General features: G+C 43.9%; 2 protein-coding genes across 4 annotated transcripts in view; both read left to right on the top strand.

The window, feature by feature from the left end:
- Positions 1-13,540, top strand: part of Hmgxb4 (HMG-box containing 4) — a 36,939-nt gene extending 23,399 nt beyond the window's left edge. For both annotated transcript variants that reach the window (XM_051205920.1, XM_051205921.1), the window contains 6 exons: positions 3,796-3,877; positions 5,639-5,703; positions 6,698-6,803; positions 7,555-7,724; positions 10,996-11,118; positions 11,551-13,540. In XM_051205920.1, coding sequence (XP_051061877.1) covers positions 3,796-3,877; positions 5,639-5,703; positions 6,698-6,803; positions 7,555-7,724; positions 10,996-11,118; positions 11,551-11,595 — 591 coding nt within the window. In that variant the 3' untranslated portion in view covers positions 11,596-13,540. The remainder of the gene's footprint in view (positions 1-3,795; positions 3,878-5,638; positions 5,704-6,697; positions 6,804-7,554; positions 7,725-10,995; positions 11,119-11,550) is intronic.
- Positions 13,541-15,464: 1,924 nt separating this feature from the next.
- Tom1 (target of myb1 membrane trafficking protein) overlaps positions 15,465-26,702 on the top strand; it is a 34,320-nt gene continuing 23,082 nt past the window's right edge. Inside the window, exon 1 of one of the 2 annotated variants that reach the window (XM_051205922.1) lies at positions 15,465-15,606. In XM_051205922.1, the coding sequence (XP_051061879.1) occupies positions 15,555-15,606 (52 nt within the window). In that variant the 5' untranslated portion in view covers positions 15,465-15,554. The remainder of the gene's footprint in view (positions 15,607-26,702) is intronic. The other variant, XM_051205923.1, reaches the window with a different exon arrangement.

The following is a 26,702-nucleotide window of genomic DNA, read 5'->3' as shown; positions in this document are numbered from 1 at the left end:
TTAGTTATAGTATGGTACAAGCATGCTAGGCTACCGTTAATCCCGATTGACGATAAGACCTCTGCCACCATTTAAAGCCAAATTTGAACCAAGCTTTAATTAAATACTAGCTAGGTTCCTGGGAAATGGCCCCAAGTCATGGTTTGCATCGATTTAAGAAGGGAAACTGAGAATTCATTGCATTTCCCATCAGGTCCAGTCAGGGGCAAGCATGTATCTTCATGTATCTCCAGCCTATGAACCTCATGCCCAAATGTGAGCAAACATCTAGTGCAGATGGGTTAAACAAACTTATTCATGGTGATTTAAAAAAAAGAAAACATGTGGCTTATTATTTCCCATAAACAATGGTCTTTGGCATTTCAGGAACTATCTATCCTTGGGCAGGAGGTTTGCAGATCACATTATTTCATGGCATATCTCTTAGGCATAGTGATTAAAACTTAAAATGTAGCTATAGCTCTCACACTACCTACTCAACCATCTACATTTTACTTAAGGAAGCTAAAACTCAAGAAAATGAAACCATTTGTGTAACTGGTATTTGGTTTGGTCAGGATCTCTCTGTTTGTCTCCAGATTCTGTGTGATTTTGTTTTGGTTTTTTGAGACAGGGTTTCTCAGTGTAGCCTTGGTTGCCCTGAAACTTGATTTGTAGAACAAGCTAGAGCTCTGCCTTCCTCTGTCTCTGTTGTGGGATTATTGCCACTGCTGTCCTTTGAATTTTGATTTTTATGACAATTTTTTTCACAACAGTGCCTGGAATTCACTCTGTAAACCAGTCTGGCCTTGAACTCAGAGATTTTCACTTGCATCACCACTGCCCTGCCAACGATGTATATCTTGTCTGTTAGATCATGTGTCTCAATCCTGGCAATATATATTCCCAGCATCTAGCTAGCACATGTTGGATATTCAGTAAATATTTATAAATGAATGGGTCTCTTGACTATAGCCTGGGACTTGCCAGAACTCTCAGTAATCTTCCAGCCTGCTGAGACCTGTGAAGTGTGAGCCATCCTAACCTGGTATAAATACTTTTATTGCCACTTATCAGAAAAGCTATCCATTTCTTGCCAGGTGTTGGTGGCTCGCACCTTTAATCTCAGCTCTCGGGAGGTAGGGGCAGGTGGATCTCTGTGAGTTCGAGGCCAGCCTCCAAAGCAATACAGAAAAACTGTCTCAAAAAAACAAAACAAACAAACAAACAAAAAAAAAGGTATTTCTTGTGTGCTTACTCAAGATCAACCATGTAGTATATAGCATAGCTGAGATGAGATGGTGGGCTTTTAAAGGCAAAATTCATGTTTGTTATGTATCTTCTCCCACCCACTCCCCATCCCCACTCAGCTGATGTTCTTAACTTCCTTTGAATAAGATCTGGGATTGAAGCCAGTATAATTATTTGATAAATACCAGTTTGTTTGCTATATAATGAATATAGTTCTCTATAACAGCGGAAACCCTTTTCTTTGGTATATAAATTTAGATGTTGACCAAAAATTATGATTAATTTTCTGAAAGTATTTTATGTTAAGCTTTAAATGGCTTTGGGGCTGGGGAAAGTAACAATATTGAACCACGTTTGAGACAACATTGTTAAAATGCCTATTGTAAGACCTGTGATATGGCCAAATGAGATGAAAGTTTTCATATACATATTCTTTCTAATATCTCAGTATTTAGTAGTGAGATAGGTTCTGCTGGAGGGAAAGATTTAGAAATGTACGGATTTGTACAACTTATTTTCTTGTCTACTCCTGTATGTTTCAGGCCTGCAAATGGGTTAACATGCAAATAACTCAGCATAGACTCCCACCAAACACACCATTATAGTTCAGTAAGTGTTGATGACCAAGGCAGTAAAGAAAACAGTCAGGCTTTCCCTAATCAAACAAGCAGCTCTGCGAAGTGACACAAGGGACATGATGTTACTTGGGTTTTAGTCACAAATTAGACTCTTAGAGCAAACATGCTGCCAGTAGCTTTGAATTGTTGGTTTGTGTCCTTATACTAACTATAAGACCAGAAGGGCCTCTTAGGAGAACATCATATTTTGAAGCTTTTGTTTGGTTTTGAGGTTTCCTCAAGGTTCCATCGGTATTTTGTTGAGAAAAAGCATGTTGGAAGCATCTGTTTTTTAGGTTGCCCTTACAGAGTGATTCTGTTCTGTTTCCTGTGAGAAAGCTTTCTATCTCTTTGGCCCACAGTAGTCCTTCTGGGACTAAAACTGCCCACTCAGTCATGATCCTCAGCAAATCTGTTTCTGTTTGCTTTTTTCATCCATAAATGGGAGGTTTGGATAGATATTTAATCTGATTCCTTTTCCAGGCAGGAACATTCAACATCATTCCCTCAGTGGAGAATTATAAAATGTGATAAAGAATCTTTACTGAACTGGCTTGAAAACAGATTTTGTTTCTGAAAATCCCTATGTTGCTTCAGGCACTGTCACAGTTCAGTGCTTTAATGATGCCACACCACATGCTGAGGTGAAGAGATCAGAGCCTAACAAGAATGGTCTACAGGATCTGCCTGCCTGTTTTCCTCTCTTCCTTCCTCCCTCCCTTTTTTAGAAAAGGTCTCTGTATGTAGTCCTGACTGTCCTGGAATTTGCTATGTATACCAGAGATTTCTTGCCTCTGTCTCCCTAGTGCTGGTTCAAAGGTGCACACCACCATGTCCAACTTACCTGCAGGTTTAACTGTTTCACCTTCCACCATTGGAATCTGAATAAAATATGACAAACTACAAAGGTTAGCAAATTTGACTACAAGATGAGACATCAAACCCAGATAAAGAAAAAGAAGCATTGATTTAGTGCATGCATTTCTGGCTCTAGAGTTGAGCTGACTCAACTAGGGAAATCCTATCCAGGCAGTGCTGGTGCATGGCTTTAATCCCAGGGCTTGGGAGGCAGAGGTAGAGACCAGCAGTCTCAAGGGTGAGAAAATGAGTCTCCTCAAGAGAGGGTACTCCAGCCTACAATCCACAACCCAAGAGAAGCTAGAACTCTCTTCCAGAAACAGATGGAAGCAGATGCAAAAATCCAATGAGCCAAGCTCCTGGAGTACAATCAAAGTGAGTGAGGAGCGATAATAGGAACAAAGGCATAAAGACTGTGATGGGTAAATCCACAGAATCTGACAACTGGGAAACCTGCATAAGATTGAGCTAGAATCCCTTAATATAGGTGGCAATGGTGGGACTGGGACAATATATGAGGCCACTGGCAGTGGTTCCAAGATCTAACACTAATGCACAAACTGACTTAGTGAAGTCCATTCTGTATGGAGAGACACCTTGCTCAGCCTAGACACAGGGGTGTGGAGGTGGAGAGGTGCCTCAACGAGATGATGGGACAGACTTAGACTTCCTAGGGGAGGCCTTGCCCTCTCCAAGGAGCAAATGGGAGGTAGGGGGAGAGTGGGAGGAGAGGATAGAGAGGGAATTGGGATTGGAATATAAAAAATAAATTAATTTAAAAAAAAGACTAGACTTTTTTTTTAAGAGAGGTAGAGATCTTCTAAGAATTAGTTCTTGGTGCTCAAAGAATTCCCAAACATAGGGTTTTTACATAAGAATAAAGGTTCATGGATGGTTAGCTTGTGACATTTACCTGCTAAGTTAGATCTGATGTTAACCCCTGGGTAATAATAACTAAATAATAATTAAAAGTTTAATTATCTTTGTCTGGGAGGCTGGTTCATAGTATGGAACTCCTTTGTGGCTGAAGAAATATACTGGTTGGATCCTAATCCACTTTTGCCCTTTTCTGTTTTCTTTGTGGCACTAGCCGAAAAAGAAGAACATGTCTGCCTACCAGGTATTCTGTAAAGAGTATCGGGTAACCATTGTGGCTGACCATCCAGGTATAGGTAAGAACCTCTCTCTGCTGTGGGTTTTTTTTTTTTTTTTTTTTTTTTTTAACTTCTTTCTGTAGCCTTGGGTAGTTCATGCCTGCTGGTGCTACAGAGTTTTAAGCCCCTGTCTCAAACAGAAAACAGATTATAATTCCTCAGTTATGTAAAGCCTTTATTTCACCCTGCCTGTAAAAGAGTTTCCAGAGATTGATGGTGTCAGATATCTTCATCAATTGATTCCACCTTGTTTTTTTAATAATTATTAGTACTTTGCTTGTTTGTTATTGTTTTCTGTTATTTAGCTCTGGCTGTCCTGGAACTCCAGGCTGTCCTCAACTCATAGAGCCCCCTGCCTTTCCCTCTCTGGGATTAAAGGTGTGTGCCACCATGCCGGCTCTACCTTATTTATTTAGGTTTTAGTTTTAATGTATGAGTGCTCTGTCTGCATATATGCCAGCATACCAGGAGAGGGCATCAGATCCCATGATGGTTGTAAGACACTATGTGGTTGCTAGAATTAAACTCAGGACATCTAGAAGAGCAGACAGTGCTCTTAACCACCGAGCATCTCTCCATTGACATTTATGTGTTATTTTGTTTGTGTACATGTGTGCATGCATGCCAGTGGAGATCAGAGGACAACTTGTAGGAGTCACTTCTCTCTAACATGTGTAATCCAATGATCACACTTAGGTTCATCAAGCTTAAGGAGTGCCTTTATCCTCAGAGCCATTCTGTTGATCTCATCTTAGGCAGTGTCTCTCACTTAACCTCACCTATTCTGCTAGGCCATATGGCCAGTGAGCTCTGAGGTTCCTTGTGTTTCTGCAGTCCTGAAATTGTAAATGTACACTGTCATACCTAGCTTTTACAGAGTTTTGGGGAATCTTAATTCAGGTCCTCATGTTTGTATGGCAGTCACGCTACCCATAGAGCCATCATCCCAGTATGTATTTCTTAACCAATAAAAAAGGAAAGTATGCTCGGTGGTGGTACCTCATGCCTTTAATCTCAGTGCTTTGGAGGCAGAGGCAGGCAGATCTCTGAGTTTGAGGCCAGCTGTGACAACAGAGCAAGTTCCACAACAGCCAGAGCTGTACAATGAAGCCCCATGGAAAGGAAGGAATGGAGGGAGAGAGAGGGAGGATGGATGGATGGATTAAAGAGATATAGGAACCAGGCCCATGCCTATAATCCCTGGATTGGGGGGGGGGGGGCGGGGACAAACAGAAAGATCACAGGTTTCAGACCAACCTAGGCAATAGAGCAAGATCTTGTCTCAAAAGAAGCAAACAACAAAACACCCAATGCATCAATGCACATAAATACTTACAATATGCATCTTATTTCCAAGATCATAGCCTTGAGCTCCCTTGCTTGTATTTTGTAGTGTTGGTGCTGCTGTCACTGTGTTAGCACTTAGTGTGATCAGCAGGCACTACCCTAACCTTACACAGGTCACATTATGTCTCTGTCTCATTGAGCTATGTATAAAGTGATTGTCCACGCCACAAAGGTGCTGTGAGAAAGTAGACATTGCCAGGCATGGTGGCACTTGGGAGGCAGAGGCAGGAAGATCTCTTGAGTTAGAGGTCAGCCTGGTCTACAGAGCAAGTTCTAGGACAGCCAGGGCTACACAGGGAAACCTTGTCTTCAGGGAAAAAGAAAAAGAACTCTTCCACCAAACCCTTTTCCAGTTTCTGCTTTCCTAGTCTTCTATTTTCTCACAGTGCTGTTTGTTTGTTTGTTTGTTTGTTTGTTTTTAACTCATATTAGATTTTGGAGAACTTAGTAAGAAATTGGCTGAAGTATGGAAGCAGTTGCCAGAAAAGGACAAACTGGTAAGTATATTTCCTTACATAGTTTTCATTGCTTTTTACCTGCCAGCCACATACCACTGAGAATAGCAAGAAAGGGGAGATAAAGTGACTAGCAGAAGACATGGCCACTATCCGGCCAGGCTATTCTTGTTATGAGGAGATTGCCTTTATCCACTGCTGCCTACTTTTGCCCCAAAACCATATTTAAGTAAAACAAAAATAGCTAAGTTTATTAAAATATCTTTAAAAGAAAATCTAAAGTCACAGTACCTTCCTGCAAATGCTAGTCAGCTCTGGTCTTGGGACTGAGGACCATCACCCTCTAGATAACTAAAGCATGGGATTCCCTTATCCACACTCTGGGTCTCCATCCTCATTAGCCATTCACAATGTGTTCTCCTAACAAGAAGCTAGGAAGACTTTGGGGTGTGGTGGCTCATGCCTATAATCTTAGTGCTTAGTAGACTTAGGCATGAAGGTTGTAGATTCAAGGCCAGTTTTGGCTATATAACAAATCTGCCTCAAAAAACAAAAAGGAAAGTAGAGGAGACAATGACACAGTGATCCCTCAGAATCATGTTCAGTCAGTCATATCCCAGTATATCTCACACTACGAAGGTAGTGTGAGAACAAGAATTGCCATTTTTACTTTGAAGACTGGCTTTTTTAGATGATACAGCTCTTTTCCATCCACATTATTCTTGACAGCTTGCTGCTTTCCATTGCCAGGCAGGTTAGAGGAAGTGGTTAGCCACATGGACATTATACTGAACCAGATGTTTGCTGTGTGACCTGCATTTAACCTTGGAGTATTCTAACAGTACTTGGACTTGACCTTAGCACTGAAGAGTGGATGTTTGTAGTCCTGAAGTTAAGATATGAGCTTGAAGCCACTTGAGTGACCTAAAACCCAATGTTATTCAATTTCCTCTCTCCACCTTCTCCCAGCTCCTCCTCCATTTCTGCTTCCCTTTTTGCCTTTCTTTTTAAGTTCTGTGTGGCTGATCTGTTGCAGATCTGGAAGCAAAAGGCTCAGTATCTGCAGCACAAACAGAACAAAGCTGAAGCCACAACTGTGAAAAGAAAAGCTTCTGGTGCAGAAGGTTCTGGGAAAGTCAGAGGTAGCCCCATTTCTCTCTTGTGCTTTGAACAGATTTTCTCCAGCATCCTGTGAATTTGGCTGCTATGCTAGGAAGTTGGGAGAGCACACAGCTTATAATAGAAGTAGGCCTTGGTACCTAATATTGCCAAATGTTACAGGCTGCATAAAAGTAATTCAAATTTAGAAACCGTAAGAAGCCACAGACTTTGCTGTAAAAATCCAGAAAGTAAACTAAGGAAGGGGCCCTCTGCCTACATGCAAGCAGGAGAGTGGCAAATTCAAAGTTAGCCTGAGCTACTTAGCAAATTGTAGACCAGTCTGGACTACCCTGAGACCCTGTCTTTAATTGTCTTTCTTATAGCCCTATATTCAACTAGGGGCTGGAGAGATGGCTCAGCAGTTAGGAGTGCTAGCTGTTCTTGCAAAGGACTAGGGTTCCTGTCTCAGACTCAGCCTTGCTCACAACTGACTATAACTCCAGGGAATCCAGCGCCTCTGGGCACTGCACACATGTGGGTGCACAGACATGCATGTTAGGCAAACACTCATAAACATAAAAAAATAAAAAATTTTAGTAAAACTATTCTTATTTCATGGGTCACACAAAAAGAAGTCAAACTAATTTTAACTCACAAACACAAGTTAGCTAATGCCTGATACAGTTTTTTTAAAGAAGAAAAATTGGTTTTTTTGTTTTTTTGTTTTGTTTTGTTTTGTTTTGTTTTTTGACATTGAAGTCCATAGGCAAATTTTCATCCGTCTGTTCTCAGCTTCTTCTGTGGGAATACTCTCACCCCAAAAGAAGTCCCCACCTACCACAATGCTTTTGCCAGCCTCACCAGCCAAAGCCCCTGAGACAGAGCCCATTGATGTCGCTGCCCATCTCCAGTTGTTAGGAGAGTCCCTCAGCCTGATTGGACACCGCCTGCAGGAGACAGAGGTAAGCACAGCACTGATTAGCAGGATTCTTGTTTCTTACACCATTTAGATGCAAAATTATGCCAGGTACCCATGATATAGTGAAAAGATGTCTAGGGGTTCAGAGGCTGCCCTATTGGCCCTTGGAGTAGAAGCAGTGGTACTAAGAGAAGTCAAGATATGCTGTTTCCAAAAGTTCCGTGGAAAAGCTAGAGAGATGTCTCTGTAGTTAAGAGCACTGGCTGCTCTTCCCAAAGACCAGAATTCAGATCCCAGCACCCACAACACTTGCAACTCTAGTTCTGGGAACTCTGACACCCGCTTCTGGCCTCCTTAGGCACTGCATGCATGTGGTACACAGACATGCATCTGGGGAAAACACCCTTACATACATCTTAAAAGAATGAAAAGAGCTGTGCACTCACCTTTAATATCATGGAAGCAGAGGCAGACAGAGCCCAGTGAGTTCCAGGTCAGCCAGGGCTACATAGAGACCTTGTCTCAAAAAATGAAAAAAGAAAAAGAAGTTGGGGGGGGGGGGCATACAGCTGCTCTTCCAGCAGGCCCAAATTCAATACCCAGCACCCACGTGGCATCTGACAGCTGTTGGTAACTCCAGTTCTGGGGGATCCAAACACTCTCTCTAACCATGCACATACATGGTTCACAGAATACAGGCATACTTTTACACATAGAAATACAATTTTTGTTGTTTTTGATTAAAATTAGAGGAAGAATGTAGACAATAAGTGATGCTCTACTGTGCACTTGAGTTGTTCATTGCTGTACCTGGTGGAAGTCTTTGTCCTTCTGAAAAGAGAACATTTCTGCCCCTTAGCTAACTCAGTGTGGCAGTTTAGTTCTCAGCTTTGAGATATTCCAACAGTGCAGAAATAATGACTTGTTTTTATGCAAATGTTAAATTACCATTCAACAAGATTTAGAAGCTACAGGGTTTGACTCTACATCCGAGTTCTTTGGTTAGTTTCTAAAAATTCATCAGGTGTTAAAAGAATGTGGGCATTCTCATACATACTCAGATATCCCAATAGGTAAAAGTATTTCCAGAGTAAAATATTCTGTGATTGTTATTGAATTATTATTTTTTTTTCTAAAAAGTTGAAAGTAAATTTTTTTATTCTCACTTCTGTTTTATTCTCTGGAATAATACATTGCACACTGATATATTTTAAACAATTTTCACTTAAGTCAGGAAAAAATTCCCTTCTTTCCTTCCTTCCTTCCATCTTTCCTTCTTTCTTTCCTTCCTTATTTATGAGGGGCCATTTTCAACCAGCATGGCTCCTACTTGCGATGTTGCTGAAGTTGATCTTCTGCTCCTTCTATTTCCAGCTCCTGAGTGTTGGGATTACAAACATGAGCCAGCACACTCAAGTTTATGTAATACTGAAAGGACAGAGCCCAGAGCTTTTACAGCACCCTAGGACAGGGCCTTCCTTCCACTCATAAGCCAGATAGGTAATTGCCTTCCTCTTTTCCTGTTTGTTGATTCCAAGTTGACTGTATTTATTTGTTCTATCTTTTTAAATAATTTTTTAATTTATTCATTTTTACATACCATAGCACTGTCTACAAAAGAAATAATAATAAACCTGTTCCACCTGACCAAGAAACCTGAAAAGGGGAACTGCAGATAAAGGGGTGATTACCATAATCAGAGTTTACAGATTCTGTTATCTACTTTTGTAACAACCTTAATATGATTCACATCCCAAAAGTTTACCCTGTTACAGTGCAGGATTTAGTGGTGATACTCTTCAGAGTTTTAGGCCCATTACTATCTCTAAAACATTTTCATTACCCCAGAAAGAAACTCAAAGCCCATTCGCAGTCATTCCTCCTTCTCTGTCTAGGCTGTGGTTTCCCAGAGGTATGTACATGTGTGAGCAAGGTGTAAGTAGTGTGCAATGTCCATGAAGGCCAAAGAGGGTTCTACTTCCCAAAGCTGGAGTTGCAGGTGGTTGTGAGCTACTATTTGTATGCAGGGGATCAACCCAAGTCTCCTGGAAGAGCAGCCTGTGCTCTTAACTCCTGAACATCTCTCCAGTCCCATGATTCTTACCTAATGAATAGCATAGTAGATTTGTAACTATTAAAAGTCAAGTTCATATGTATGCCACCTGAAATTGAATACTACACTTTGAGGAACATTGATTTTACATAGTTCATTAATGTAGACATTGAGTATCTGAACCTCTTCACAAATTTATACAACTATTAGTACAAAAAATAGAACCCAGCTTGCCTTTCCCTCATGTTGCTCTCCTGTACAGTTACAAGACTGTCAAAGAACATTGTCACCTGGGCATTGATGGTACATAGAACTGTAGTTCTACTGCTAGAGCCTGAGTCAGGAAGATTGTTGTGAGTTTCAAAAAAGTAAACTCACTCTCTATGGACCTAGAGAGATGGTTCAGTGACTGCTCTTCTGGAGGACATGGGTTCAATTCCCAGCACTCACATGACAGCTCACAACTTTCTATAACTCCAAGATCTGACACCCTCACATAGACGTACATTCAGGCAAAATACCAATATACATAAAATAAAAATAAATAATTTTTAAAAGTGAGTTCTAGACCAGTCTAAGCTAAAAAAGTGAGACCCTGTCTCAAAGAGGAGAGTCAGAGGAGGCAGTGTACCAGGTTAAGTGAGTCAAAGGCCTGGTAGAAGGGGGTGAAGTGGGATAGGTAACTTGAGAGACATTGTGAACAGAATACAGGTGCTTGGCTCTCCCCCTTGGGGCCCTTTGCAGAGGAAGATGGTTTGAAGCTTTAGACTCCAGCCCTACTTTAAACTTTGGAAGAATCTTCCTACTTAACTGTTGAGGCAGGATGAGAAGACAGACATCTAAGCCAGATGTCTTGGTGGACACTAAAATATTTGTAGTTTCCTATTCTGGGACTGCAGAGGGTTTTTGAGAGGGTTTTTTTGGGGGGGATAATTAAAGTTCCTACTTGGCCTTCTGAGAAAATCTATTTTAGATTGTAAGTGAAGAGACCAGCACTGAGAAGGTATAGTAGCAATGTAGTATAGCAGTGACAGAAACTTAGCAAATAGCTATTGAAATTTTGCTTGATTTCATGGGAGTGAATTCCAGTAGCCTGTGGGCCCAGCCTCTCAGGTCCTCTGCTGACCACCCACAGTGCCTTTTATTACTTAGTGTTTTACTAAGGAGATATAAAAGAAGAATAAGATCTTACAACCAGGAGAAAGTAGAACAGAAAAAGCAACTGCAGGTGTGATTCAATTACTGTCTGTTTTTCTTGCAGGGTATGGTAGCAGTGTCCGGCAGTTTGTCAGTGCTCCTGGATTCCATTATCTGTGCTCTTGGCCCTTTGGCATGCCTGACCACACAACTACCTGAATTGAATGGCTGTCCCAAACAGGTCTTGGTGAGTTTTGTTTTCCTTAACTTTTTAGGGCTGTGGCCTTTAGGAGCCAGAAAGCCTCCTTAATGAGCACACCAAGTACTGCTCCTGGGGCTTGGTGGCACATGGCACTTCTATCATATATTGCCCCACAGCACGTGATACTATATTATCAACTGCATGCTACAGTTTCAGTGAACTAGAAAACATGCCATTTCTATAACAATACTTTGCAGAGAAGCAGCAAAGCTTAGTCTAGCCCTTAAGGGGCTGAAACAGAGGGACTTCTTCCTGCTGCTGGCTCTAATGTGAGGCATAAGCAGAGAAGCTCCTGCCATAGCTGACAGCAGCATGCCTGCGTCTCTAGCCCACTTTCCCATCTCTCTTTTGAACATGACTTGTCTCAGGGACCACAATGAGGCATGCCACAGTTGAGCCCTTTCTCCTTGTTTGCAGTCAAACACGCTGGACAACATTGCTTACATCATGCCTGGACTGTGACCTCCAAGAAGCTTGGGACAGAAACCTGTCTACCCCTTCGCTAGTTTATATATATATGTGTGTGTGTGTGTGTGACTGTTCCAGATCCTCCACTGATCTCTGGGTGTAGGTTTTTAATTTTTATATCTATATATACATATACATATATATATAATGTACAGTATATACATAGGATTATAACTACTTTGATTTTAATAATTTTATGAAATGGCAAGAGTTTAGCTAAAAAGGAAACTTTGGCATGAATGTGGGTTTGGGATTACTTTTTGTGTGAAAAAAAAAATCTGCCTTAAAAATCAGTGTAATTTGGGGACTAGGGGCTTATTCTGGGTGCAATGTGTATCTCGTAATAGACAGCTAAAATGTGATTTTTCCCCCCAAGCTTGGTTGTACCTCCAGAACCATCACTGACCATTTGCCTTACCTGTCTTATAATTGCAAATATAGAAAGATTATGGGAGGAGGCCAGCTGACTACAAACTGACTCAAAGTGACCTGAAGGGAGGTAGAAATGGCTTAGGTGGACTGATAGGGGACTCATTCCAATTCCTACTAAACAGGTATCTGTGTCTCTAATTTCATTGTAGCCATTGTTACCACAGAGTCATTGATACCACTGATAGCCTTAGTTATGTGATTCTTGGCAGCAGAGAAATAGCTTGAAGAGGGCAAAGCTGTTGGTACCACCTTTTGAGCCTACATTGGTTGGCCAAGAAGGCTTGGTCTGTAAAAACCAAAGCTGGTATCTTTAGTGTCAGCATTGGTTGGCCACCAAATCCTGAGAGATTCTGTAGCTTCTTGGTTCAGCTCTGGTTCCTCTGATGGGCAGATTGTGCTCTGCATTCCACACACACGTGGATCACAAAGGAATCCTAAAGGAATCCTCGGTTCTCAGTGGGTTACCTATGTGTGTATGTGAGCGTATATTTTAATTATGTGTATTTAACTCTTTAGAATTTTTTAGATTTTAATTTATCCTGTACATTTCTGTATATATAATTTAATAACAAGCCTCCACCAGCAGTAGCATGTGGAGTATACAAACTTGTCATTTCTTTGTGTCTGTCTAAAAGCTCCAGGTCATCCATATGTTAAGGTGTTATGACTCAGAAAGGAGCTTCATGGCCCTCAATAATGTTAGGAAGTGAAGTAGAAAGAAATGACACAATTCCCAACTGCCCTTATTCCCAAAGACCTGCATCCCCAGCTGAGCACTTCAGGGTTGTTTGGAAACTTGGTATGAGATTCCCTTCCCTGCCAAAACCATGCTGAGGTAACAATGCTTTCTTCCTCTGGCCTAAATGGAACAGGGCAGCATCACAGTAAGCTTTGGGAACCATGTAGTCAGCTGCCATCTTGTTAAATTCCTTCCCATAGCCTCACTGTGCTCCACAGCTTAGCACCTCACAGGTGTTCTGGACATCCAGTCTTTCTCAGCTCAGAGCAGTTTTGAGATGTAATCTGGGAAATGGAAAAAGAAACAGGAATGTGTGGGAACTGAAATCAAGAAGAACAGAAATTTAAATTTCAGCTAACAGGTCAGAACCTCATTTGAACCTGCAGAAGTTTCCTTTGAGAAACAGGGTATGAAGGAGAGGCCAAGAAGACACACACAGTGCAGGAAGCAGAAAGCAGCCAGCCCTCCCTTGTCATTGCTCCAGACAGCAGTGAACTCCTGGTGAGAACCGGCTTTTTTGTGTTTGTTTTCCTCTGAAGCCCAGCCCTGTTGTATTTGTATTAAAGATTTGTACACATTTGTATAATAATCTGTAACTTGTGGTATTTGGTACTATTAGAGGAAAACTTTGGATTCAGGCCTTCTTGCTGTTTTTATATCATTGTTTTATTTTGTTTTTTAAATAAATCCTAGTGGGTTGATCCAAATCCTATTACAGTTGTATAAAAAAAATTTTTTGTACTTATATTAAAGATCTCATTTTTAATATTTGTAGTCCAGCCCTAGCTGTCTTTTCCCTTGGGTGAATTATAGTTGCTATAAAATTATAAAACTGTTATTTACTCTATTCTACCCTAATTTTTCGCTAAAAGGGAGCAGGAGGTGAAGAGATGGTTCAGTGGTTAAGAATACTTCCTGCTCTTGCAAAGGACCAAGTTAAATCCTAGCTCGGGAGGATCAGGCACCCTCTCTAGCCTCCTTAGGCATCAACACACAAGTACATATACACACAGAGAGATACACAGACATACACATAATTAAATTAAAATTTTTAAAGCTAAAACCTGAAATAAAGGTCAAGTTTTCATAATCTTATCTATCCTGGATCTCAGGCTCCCAAATATCATTTGCATATTATAAAACTAGAGAATCTGATAATTGTGGCTCTAATGCTTGGCAAATGAAACTGAATACATTATGGTATTGGCCTAAATCAAGTATCCACCAATTTTTTTGGTCAGGGATGCATGAAAATCCTGTGCTGAAAAATATACAGTTCATATCCCAGGAGCTTCCAGAGTCTTGTCTGAAGGAAAAAAAAAGACTTGCTTCTGTCTCTGAGTCTACAGCCAGCCAGCCTAAAGTGAATGTTTGGTAATATTATGAACATTAAATATATGGAAATTTGACCTTTCATGGTTAAAAAAGTTAATGGAATACAACATGTTAAAAATAAGTAGGGCTGGAGAGATGACTCAGAGGTTAAGAGCACTCTTACAGAGGTCTTACTTACAGAGGTCCTGAGTGCAATTCCAGGCAACCACATGGTGGCTCACAACCGTCTGCAATGAGGTCTGGTGCCCTCTTCTGGCCTGCAGACAGAACACTGTATATGCAATAAATAAATGAAATCTTTAAAAAAAAAAAAATAACATTTTATTATGTAAACAACATTCTGCCTCCATGTATGTATGTTGCATACCTGAAGGTGGCAACAGATCTCATTAAGGATGGTTGTGAGCCACCATGTGGTTGCTGGGAATTGAACTCAGGACTTCTGGAAGAGCAGCCAGTGTTCTTAACCTCTGAGCCATCTCTCCAGCCCCTAAAATCTTATATATATAAGTAGTGGGGGCTGGAGAGATGGCTTAGCGGTAATGAACACTTCTGGCTGTTCTACCAGAGTTACTAAGTTCAATTTTTCAGCAACCACCTGGTGGCTCACAACTATCTATCAAGATTTGGTGCCCTCTTCTGATTAGCAGTCAGAACGCTGTATACACAATAAATAAATAAATCTTTAAAGAATTGTAAGTAACAAAATAAAACTGGTATTAGAGGCTGGGTTTTAATGATCATGACTGTAATTCCAATACTCAGCCTAGGGAGAATATATCATTAAAAAAAAAAAAAAAAGGCTGCAGAGCACTAGCTTAGTTTGACAAGGTCCCAGCACTGCCAAAAATGGTTCACAGGCACTAGCTGCCACGTTTAATCTCTGAGACCTACATAATGAGAGAATTGATCCCTGAAAGTTGTGATCTGACTTCTGTATTCACCATCACACACACACACAGAAGCACCTTCCCCATTTGCCAAGTAAGAACGGGCGGGTGAGGTGGCTTGCCACTGCCCTGGGCTTAGACGGAGTTAATTCTCTGTCTCAAGGGAGCATAAACCCAGGCGGTTGCCTCCTCTGGGCTACCCACAGGGTGGCACGTGGAGCAGTAAAACATCAAAAAGTCAGGAAGGCTGTCACTCTCAGGGTTAAGTCCCCAGGACTAAAGGCTATGATACTGATTCAAGACTAAGCTTGAGCTTGTGTAACCTGACCCAAGTCTTTCCCTGGCCAGAGACGCAGTTTCCAGATGTGAAGACTTCAAGGCACCACGGTAGGGTGAGCTGAAGCCTTCCAGGGGCGTGGCTCAAAGGGCGGGGCCTCGGGGCTGTGCTTCAGAGCCCCCGCCCCGCGGGGCCGGCCAGCAGGTCACGTGACGGGTCGGCGGCGCCGGCGGTTGCTGTCACCTGATTCCGGGAGCCGGTGGCAGCGGTAGCCGCGGCAATGGACTTTCTCCTGGGAAACCCGTTCAGCTCTCCGGTGGGACAGCGCATCGGTGAGTCCCGGGAGCCGCGCGCAGCCCGGCCCCCGTGTGTAGCTCTGGCCGTGGACCTGTCGGAGTCCCCTGGCTAGAGCCAGGAGGAAGAAGGCTGGCGCGGCGCTCTTGGCTCTGCCCCGCCTCTTTCATCTGATTGACAAGATTACAAACCAATCAGAAGCCTCTTGTGGGGATTGATGCTGAGGGTGACCAATAGGCAGGGGGATAAGGTGGATCCAGGCAGGTGGGGCTCAGCCAATGCGCGCGTGCTGGGGTCCAGAGTAGGAGAAAGTTTGTGTTAAAGGGACTGCTGTAGTGAGCGGGCGTTGGGCCCGGCGCCGCTGGTCTCGCGCAAGCCGAGGGCCCCTCCCAGGTTGGCCGCGCTCAGGTCTTTCGCCGCGTCACCGGCCCCTCACATTCCGGGACACCGGGGTGTCTGGGCTCGGCCACGCCTCTTTCCCCGCGGTCGTGAGACTCGGGTTTGTGTGACGTCGCCTCCTCGCCTGTAGTTAAGCCCGGCCTTCCTGGGCTTGTTTGATCATTACATGCATTATTAAGCGCAAGGAACTGAGGATGCTGCCTGGCACATGACTAAAGCTTGGTATTGTCACTGTAATACCACCTAGTGGGGCTGGAGCCCGTGGGAAGGTCCCAGCTCTCAGTGCCTAATCTCAGGCGGAGGGCAGGCGGCGACCCAGGGATGGGTGGTCTGGGTGTGACACACACACACACACACACACACACACACACACTGGTCTGGGTGTGACACACACATACACACACCCTTTTTGTCTGAAACACACACACCCTTGTCTGAAGGATCCCTACAGCATTGTGTAATTCTTTTTGATGGCCTTTCTCCTTGGATCCGGACTGGGAATGCTGGATCTTTTAGTTGAGCCAAGGCTTCCCCGAAGTCGTTAGCCCAGCTTTGTGTTATAACCACCACTTAGGCTGTTAGTCGCTCTTTGGAGATTCTCATCAGTTCTCTGCAGGCAACTGCTAGTGCCTGAAACCCAGGTGCTTCACAAAAGCCCCACCTTTGAGTCCTTGTTTGGGACCTGGAAAAAGAAGGCAACCCTTTTCACAAACTTCTTATGGAAAAAAACAAGCTAATTAATCTGGTCTTCAGAGCCTACCACACCTGAGACTTTCTGAATAAGCTTATTGAGGCTCAATGTGCCCATCAGTTGTTCAAAACTCAACATCTCTTCCTACCCTGAAAGGTTGCCTTCCTTGGTGGGCAAGAAGCCTTCTGTCTGACAGAAGGCTACTATATCAATACCTCAGCGCTGACTACATCTCACAGCTAGACCCTCTCTGCCTTTTTCCATGTCAGAATTGGCTGGACCCATCAGATTCAGACTAGCAGCTGTGGGGTTCCCAGTAATGCTCTTTGCAATTAGCTAGGAGACCACAAATTTTAAAACCAGAATTGGTGGCTCACACTTATTATCCTAGCTCTTGGGAGACTAAGCCAGGAGGATTGCCATCAAGTCTCGGGCTGGCTGGACTACAAAATGAGTTTCAGGACAGCATGAGCTGTAGAATAAGACCCTGATTCAAAACAAAAAGACCAGTCTGCACAGTCCTGTTACTGGGGGGGGGGGAGGGGGAGAGTATTGAGTTCTACAAAGGGAAGGTGGTGAAAACTGAGACACACCCAAAAACCCAGTGAATTGATAGCACAAGGGAAATGAGCCTTCCAGGGCTACTAAAGAGACTATACAAGAGCCCAGTGTGATGGAGCATGCCTACAATCTCAGCACTCAGGAGGCTGAAATAGGAATATTTGTGTTCAAGTCTAGCCTGAACTATGTAAAGAGCCCTACCTTGAACAACAATATCAGTGTTCTATACTCTTCCATGTATAGAGACAGAAGTACTGGAGATCTAAAGGTAGGTGTGTGTGTGTGTGTGTGTGTGTATGTATGTATGTATGTATGTATGTATGTATGTATGTATGTATGTCCGAGACAGAGTCTCAGTGTTGCCCAGGTTGGCCTGGAACTTACTGACTCAAACAGTCCTCCCTGATCAGCTTCTAAGTATCCAAGATCTTGCACCTGTAGCATTGGGCCTGGCTGGCTGTGATGATCGATGGCCAGGTTTTAGCTGCTTGTATTCTGTAATCCACCCCACCCACTTTTGCTACAGTAGTAAAATGGAGTATTCTCATGTCTAGCCTCATGCCCTGAGAATAGAATCTTGTATGATTGGCATACTAGAGGACAGCAGTCACTAAATGATGCTTGCTAATCAGGGCCCAGTGTCACTGGCCTCACATTCACATACACCTTGATGCTTGCTGATTTCACTGCCAGCAGTGTCTGCTTCTGGGAGGAGCTTGGCTCATCCCTTAGAGCACTAGGCACCATCACCTCCCTGAGACCTTTCCTAACTCGTGCTTTGATTGCTGCTCTTTTGTTCTCTCATCACTCTGCTTCCTGTAGGCACAAAACAGCTCTCACCTCAAAAGTAGTTTATCCCTGAGCCAAATATGAATTGCTGTGACCCAGGAACACAGATTCCTATCACCCCAAATAACATGTTCCAGTATGGGAAATGGTTTCATGATGTTTTTGTAACTGCAGAACAAAAGCAAGCCAGAAATAAGGTAATTGGGTTACAGTAAAGCACAGAAATCTATCCTGCATATCTCAGGTGCTAGCTGATGGCATTCCTAGCTCTTGGGTTGGTGGACACCAGTTTTCTATTAACTTATTCCAAAAGTGTTGCCTGATAATCACAAGCTTGTTAGGTTACTCACGGATATGAGCAATACATGCTTACTAAAGGGTCTAAAGCAAGGTCATTTGTCTCAAGATCTGCAACATTTCCACTCTCCACAATCACAAAGTTGTAGTCAGTCAGCCTTCTAACATCTTCGACACAGGAGTAGCTTTTCTGAGAACTTCAGTTTGTGTGCTTCAATTCTCTTGCTTGTGAATGGTTGTAAGAAAGCCAGGTCCTTGACTACTTGTGCTTCAGTGTTTTCGTAGATATGTATGTAAAATACATAAATATATAAGCCTGTGGCTTTAACAATTGTAATACAACCTTTTGGATTAGTTATGTGTATAGATAATTAAATTCTTCATATAAAAGTTAAAAAGAAAGAAAGGAAGGAAGGAAGAAAGAAAGCAAGCAAGCCAGTTCCCCAGAGAATGCCTGCACAGCCAGAAGGTGTAGGGAACATCAGCTCCTGCTAACTCACCATCACAGGGATGCACCACCATCCCTGCAAGTGTGCCCTCAGGCTAGGCTTGACTTGAGATCAGGAGCTATCCCTTCCTTTCCTGGTGCCTTAGCACCTAGCAGAAGGTGAAAAAAGAAGAACATGGCTGCTTCTAGGTGTGGTGGAGGAGAAAGTTTGTTGTAGACTAAATGAAGAACATAGTGAGTGAGACAGACCATGTGAGGAAATAGGGAGGGAAGAGGAGATAAACACACACACACAGAGAGAGTGAGAGAGAGAGAGGGTAGAGCTGTCCTTGGATTCCCAAAGCCTACCCATGGGCCCATAGACAGGAATCAGAAATGAATGGCCAGCATCAGAAGGTTCCTTTGGGGCAGATAAGCTAAAAACCCACAGGGTCGGCCATGCTGTAGACACTGAGCAGTCACTGTCTACTGCTAACTATTGCAGTCTTATCTTCCATCCCCATCTGTAATGAAACACAGAGGTGCCCCCACTCCCTCCCTTCCAAATGACTGTTGAACAGTAGCTGAAAAGTAATGGGAATTGGGAACAGTTAGTACTACAAGGCACAGAGGGACAGTGTGATGTTAGAAGTCAGTGCTAGGTAAGCAGCACTTACCTGGACCTGTCAGAGATGTGCCATTTACCTTATTCATAATGAGCATCACTGCCCACTCTTGATGAAAGGTAGGAGTTAAAGGATAGGGGCCCTTAGAGGACTCTTATATTGGCTGGCAGGGTGAACTAGAGCAGGCTTACTCTATAAAGGACCACACAGTCAGTCCTCAAGGCTTAGGAATGCAATTTGGTCTCTGTTAAATACCTCAACAAGGCCATTATTACATAAGAGAAGCCAGAAACAATAGGAAAATGAAAGGGTGTGCCCATGCTCCAATAAAACTATATGGGCTATGGAATTTGAGTTCATGTCATTTCCATGTGCCATTAAGTATTATTGTTGTCAGTGTGGTGTTACATTCCTTTCATGCTGCACTCCGGAGGCAGATGCAGGCAAAACTCTGTGAGGTCCAGGCCACCCTATCTTAAAACAGTGGCTACATAGGGCTATGCCTTGGCTGGACAAATACTAGTAAAAGGCCCAAGGTGACCTTGAGTCAGAACACTAGCTCTGTGTCCTGGAGTAGGTTATTAACCTCACTATCTTGTTATTAACCTCACTATCTTCTAGTCCTTCATCTGTAAAAGGAGGCTAATAATAGCACCTGTCAGGTGGGATTGTTGTGTCATGGGTGGCATTTGAAGCACTTGGCCTGGTGCCTGCCAAACAGGAAGAGTCCACGGCTGGGGACTCTCATTGGTGGTGTTACTGTTCTGGGGCTCACTAAATGACAGAGCTAAGGTAACAATGCAGGGCCCAGACTCCAGTGCAGCTTTTGTGTTAGTCTTTGTGTCCCTGGTATATGAGCAGTCACTGGCTGGGTGGCAGCACATTCACAGGCAGGTCAGGTTTCAGGCTGTAAGATGGAGCCAGTTTTCCTGGGGATAGGGCTCAGTCTGACTGTGGACTGAGCTAGTGAATAGGTTTTGTTTCCACATGGAGCTCTGAGAAATGAAAGTAAAGTTCTGGATTTCTGCTCTCAAGGGGTGATGTTTGGGCAGCTAAACTCAATTCCTCAGTGTAGAAACTATCTTGGGGCTGTCACTTCATAAGGAGCCCAGGAGCCCGGGATTCAGGACACTTTAACTCTTAACCCCATGATGAAGGAGGTCCTGATCTAGTCCAATGCTCTCATACTGACACATTCACTGCCACTTTTTAACCTTTTGTATCTGCATGCCTCTTTTATTATTATTTTCATGGGTTTTCCTTTAATTGGCTCACTCACTCATTTAGTCCCATCCTTCACAATTTTGTTCATGAAGCCACAACAGCAATCACCTTTACTCACTGAGCCATCTCACCAGCCTGATGAAGGTAAATTTTCAATGAGATTAGTAATGAAATAATAGACCCTGACAGGTGCAGATTGTCCTCAATAGTATAGATGATCTTACCTAATCAGTTGAAGACTGACATCCCCAGAGCAAGGGGAAGTCTTCCAGCAGACACATCTGTCACTGATTCTCATTTTGCTCGAGATTTTGGACCTGCCAAGCCTCTACAATCATATGAGTACAAGCCTTAAGATCAATGAGCCCATTGATATTTGCATGCTCTCTCACTCTCTTTCTCACATTCTTCTAGTCTTCCATTTCTCTTTTATGTTGTATATGTGTGTTGCATGGTACATGCATGCACATGTATGTGCATATTTCATGTGCATTTGTGTGAATATGTGTGGAAGTCAGAGATCAGTGTTGAATATCTTCCTCAACCATTCTTCATCTTTCTGAGAGTGGCTCTCACTGAGCTTGAAGCATGCCAGTTCTGCAAGACTACCTGTCCAGCAGCTCCTGGTATCCTGTCTCTGCCTTGCCAGTGTTGCTATTACAGCTACACACCCCTACACCTGGCTTCTTACATGGTGCTGGACACCGGAAACTGGGTCTAAATAAAAACAGCAAGCAGGTAACCAACCCAACCCTCTCCCTAGCCTTTCTTCCATTCCTCTGAACTCTTACTAATCCCAGCACCCTCTCCAACTCTTGTGACCAGTCTGTCCACACATCTTGCACAATCACAAGTGAGGTACAGAATGTCACCAATGCTCATCTCTTTCATGGTCTTACTCCTTCCTGCCTGAACAGCTTAGGAAACTCTCCTTTGTGTCAACAAAAGTTTCTCAGCAAGAAATTCTAGTTAGCCATATCAACTTGAAAAATGTGGACTGAGGGAAGCAATACTCTCTGTGAGGTATTTTAAGGTTTCCCTTTGGCCTGTGATTTAAAAAAAAAAAAAAAAAAAAAAAATGGCAGGGAGAGACAGCCAGGGTTTTAGGAAAGGGCTTATCAACAACTTAGGAAAGTGATAGAACTTTCTAGGCTAGGTCTGGAAAAGAGGTGTTCATTTGGAAAATGGGCTTCAAGACAACTTGCTGACTACAGAAAAAAAAAATTGGCTATTCTATATGATTTTAGAGTGTATTTTTTTATGGGAGGGCTTGAAATTTTGGACTTTGGTTTTGTGGCTGAGACTTTTGCAGTGGATGACATTTGTTTTGGTGCTTAGGCTTAACATGCACACTTTCATCCCCTTCTCACACGACCCTTTAGTTATCCTATTCTGCAGAAAAATGAGGCTCAGGGGGCTAAGGTGTTCACTTGAGGTCATAGCTACTGGGTGCTAAAGTCAGGGTCTAAACTGGGAATTGTCTGTTCACATCGTGTATTTCTAGTCCCGCTCCCCTCCCCCATTGCTGACCCACAGGACTGAAAGGGACTCACTGAACTTCTCCCTGAGTCATTGGGTATCCACTAATGGCTCCTGCATCCCTGCCTCCTCCATATCAATGTCCTCCTACCCCCTCAGGATAGGGATCTCAGCTGAGGATACCAGCAGCTTGGGTCTCTTCACCAAGAAAATAAAGCCTGTAGTCAGGCAGTAGTGGAGAGCCTTTAATCCCAGCACTCGGGAGGCAGAGGCAGGCAGATCTTTGTGAGTTCGAGGCCAACCTGGGCTACAGAGTGAGTGCCAGAATAGGCTCCAAAGCTACACAGAGAAACCCTGTCTCCAAAAAAAAAAAAAAAAAAAAAAAAAAAACAGAAAGAAAGACCTACAGGCACCACCCAGCCACCCAGGGACTTCCACTGTGTTCAGGTAGCTAGAAGTGGTGGAGGGGGACTAGGAAAGGGAAACACAGTGAGTCAGGGGAAGGAGTCTTTTATAGCAACAGGTCAGCAGTGGTATTCATGAATATCATATATCAGGTGTACACAGAGCCCTAGTAGCTATTGTGAGCCGATGAGTTATAGTCATGTATGGATTCCCACATTGTACTTCCAGGTGCCTGGCACAACCAGCCTGCATCCCAGAGATCACTTGGGATCATGCTGGCTGTGGGGAATGGACTCACATCAGGGACAAGGATGTTAAAGGGCAGATTACAAAAAGACCTGGTCCACATGTGGTGGTGCAGACCTTTGATCCCAGCACTTGGAAGGCTGCAAGTGTAGCCTTGTCATCATCAAGTCACTTAACAGGTCCTGGAGGCTTCATCCAGTGTAGAGAATTGGGAGACTTGTGAGATCTAACCTGCCTCCAGATGCATCACATTCTCATGGAAGGGACAAACCAAGAACCCAGCTGAAACTCTGGGTGGTCCTCTGAGTACAGGAGCAAGCAGGGAGGGCTCAAGGTACCCAGAAGACAACCTGATCTTATTGCTGTTAAGGAACAAGGGCATGTTTAGAAGTACAGAAGCCTGAGTGAGGGCCATCAGGCCAGTGCACAGCCATAGAAAGCTGAACCTATGGGAAGGTTCAGACCATCTCAGCTTTTGGGCCCTGACCACCAAACACCAAGAAGCCCAGGGTACTTGAATTCATGCAGTGAGTACCTCAGCATAGATAACCTGTAGGAAAGCCACACAGTGGGGCCTGATAGAGGAATCTTGATCAGCTTGCCCTGTTTAAGCTTCTGGCAACAGGAAACCAACATGTTTACCTATCAAGAAATCTGGAGAGACAGCTTCCCATGGGCTGACATCTCAATAGTGTCCTTACCAATGCTCCTCTCTGTCATTAGCGTGGAGGTTGAGATGTGAAATGCAGCAAACAGTACTTGGGAGAACAACGTCCAGGCCATAGCATTGGACCAACCACCTGGCAGCCTGGAGACTCAGTACATTATTACACAAACACATAAAGACCCTCTCCTCTCTGTTATCCAGAGTGTGGGTCTGGGAGAATCATGAGCAAGGCAAATCATGGTAGCCTTCAGGGGACAGAGTAAGGTAGCCAGCACTCTGGGGTAGTTCAAGCAAGCAGGCTTTGCCTGTCTTCAGCATTGGCTGACACACCAACCAAGGTGACAACAAAGGAGGGTCATGGAGCTCATGTATAGATACTTGCTCCATGAGTGCTGGTCATTTGACCCCTGTTTTCTGATCTCGTGGTACTGGAGGAGGCTAGCTGAGGAGATGGGGGTAAGGGTGGGTGTGGGTGGAGTAAGGGTGGGGTATGGAGTAGCAGACTCATTTCCTCTTCTGCTGACTCAGCCTCCCTTTCTGCATTATCCACCATAACCTCCTTTGGCCTGCATGTTGGCTGATGGCAGGACCTTGGTAGCCTTGCTCACCAATATCTCCCCAGAACCTAGACATGTTTCCAGGCATTTGGGAGACATGTAACAGTGCTTACAGGTCTATTTGAGCCTTCAATCCAGGTAGGAAGCAAGGACAGGAGGATCAATACAAGTCCCAGGCAGCCCTGCCTCCAGAGTAAGAAGCACCAAGCAGCCCATTTACGCAGTAAGTTCCAGACCAACATCTATACAGTAAGTCCAAAGCCAGCCTTGTCTATACAGAAGTTCCAAGCCAGTACTGTCTACATAGTAAGTCAAGTCCAAGCCTTGTTTACAGAGGAAGTTTCAGGTCAGCCAGGGTATTGATAAAGCAAAATTATTTCTCTAAATAAGAGTGAGTGGGTTTGAGAAGCAGACCTTTTGTAATGTGAATCTCTGCTTTACAACTTATAAACCCTGTGGCTGTGGACAAGTTACAGCTCTCTGTGTTCCCCCAGTTCTAGCCTCTTTTGAGGGTAATGAATGTCATTGTGTGCAGGACATTCTCAGTTCTATGTTTGGTGCAGTGTGTGTGTGTGTGTGTGTGTGTGTGTGTGTGTGTGTGTGTGTGTGTGTGTGTGTGTGTGTGAGAACTGGCTGTCTGACTGCATGAAGGATGGCCTTCCAGGCAGCACCCAGGAATATGAAAGAAAAAGGGTTCTGAAGCTAGGTCTCAGTTCCTCTCACTCTCTGAAGAGTTTGGATTATGATCCTTGGTACAAGGCTGTAGATAGTTTTAAACAGAAAGAGTACTGGTTAGAATTTCATTAAAGGAGAAGGACATGGGGGTGACAGTTCAGGCCTGGGCAAGTGATGGCATCTGGTCCAGAGCTAGCCGTGTCATGGCAGCTTCTGGTCTGTGCATTGTGAGGAGACAGCTGATGTGGCAACAGGAAGGCCATAACTATAATGCTATCTATAATTCTACTGAGCACCTACAGAATGGTGCCATAGGACAGCAGAGCAGGGCTCCTCTGGGACCATGAGGATAACTGCTGCCAGGGATTGTATGCCACCACTGAAGATGAACAGTGAGGGGCAGGGGCAGGAACTTAGCAACTGTCTGAAGCAAAGCCAAGTGCATGACCTTTGGCTGTGGCTCATTCCTTCCCTTTGGCCCAAGTTGCAGTCAGACCTGGATGATCATCAGAGCCTTCACCTGATGTGAGACAATTGACTGGTTGAGAAGCCACACTGCTGTGAAGCAGGCATGCTCAACCTGATCTGATATATGTAGACATGAACTTTCTCATTTCGACCCACAGATGAATATGTTTGAGTTAGGAGATATGGCCAGCATGCCCAGGCCACTGCCCAGGTCAAGTCACTATAAAGGGAAGAGTGTTGCCTTTGTGCCAGACAAAAGCCAGGGGCCCTCTGGCAGAACATACCTAAAACAGGCCTAACACAGATCAACCTGCTGGCCACAGGACTGCCATCCCTAAGCATTAACTAGCCCTTAATGACACCAGAGACTTGCAGGAGCTGGGAGACAAGAGCCATGGCCCAGTAACCCTTGAAAGTCACTGCCAGCAGACAGAGGTGGAAGAGTCAATTATTGTGGTCTGGGAAGCCAGTAACCAAGTTAGGGTTTTCATTTGCTTCTTAAAATACCAAGTTATTCCGGGCAGTGGTGGTGTACAGCCAGTACTTGGGAGGCAGCGCCAGGTGGATCCCTGTAAGTTCAAGGCCAGCTTGGTCTACATGCTAGTTCTAGGACAAAGAAACCCTGTCTTGAAAATAAAATAAAAATTAAAAATAGCAAGTTACTTCTATGGTTAAACCATGACACCACTATTCTCAACCCCCATACTCTCCTCAGGGCATGTCAGAAGGGAGTCCAGTGCAGGATTCTGTAGCCTCAGTCCCCAAGTAACTTGGATTGGGGAGCAGTGGTATGTGCAGATCCATCAGCCTCTCGACAGCCAACTCCCACCTAAGCTGCTCAGATGACCTTCCTACCTTTGCCACTTCCTCCTCTTTTTCTCCCCTCCTTTTAAGGTCACAGTCCTCTTCCACTCTGCTTCTCACCCAGGTTTTCATCTTATGACACCCTTGCCACACTAATTAGACAGTTTCAGCCCCACTTGGGAGTTCCCAGCTTTCTCTGCCCAGCCCCTGGCCTTCCCAAAGGGCTATGTCCCTTTTCCCCAGGACAAGAAGGTGCTCAGTTACCAGGGTGTGCTGGTGGCCAGCAGCAGCAGTAACAAGAGTACTGGGGTTAGGGAGGATAGAGGGGAGGCTGTGGAGTGCCCTGACCCCAGGGAGAGCCAGGCAGCAAGGCAGGCAAAAGACCAGCCAGCTTCACCATAGGATGACTAGAGTTTTGTTTTTGTTTTCTTCAGCCACCCTTCACCATAGAATGGCTGGTGTTTTGTTTTGTTCTGAGTTTTTTGTTTTGTTTTGTTTGGGGGGGTGGTTAGTGTTGTTGTTTTGAGATAGATCTGACTATGTGGCTCTGGATGGCCTTGCTGTGTTTGACCAGGCTGACCTCCAACTCAGAGATCAGCCTGCCTCTGCCTCTCAAGTGCTGAGATTGAAAGGGAGCACCTCTGTGGCCAGCCTGGGTGACTGTTTTACCATGCTGACCCCTCTGTCTTGGTTTCCTCACCAGTGAAATGAGATAGTAGTGTACAACTCATGGGATGACAATTAAGTCTGGTGTTTTATGTAACTAGCTAATTACACTGATGATTATGTAATATATAGCTCAAGAGGTTATTACAGAAG

Source organism: Phodopus roborovskii, unplaced genomic scaffold (genome assembly GCF_943737965.1).
Source record: "Phodopus roborovskii unplaced genomic scaffold, PHOROB, whole genome shotgun sequence".
In the NCBI taxonomy this organism is placed as follows: Eukaryota; Metazoa; Chordata; class Mammalia; order Rodentia; family Cricetidae; genus Phodopus; species Phodopus roborovskii.
The sequence above is the reverse complement of the archived record's forward strand: the minus strand, read 5'-3'. Positions and strand labels throughout refer to the sequence as shown.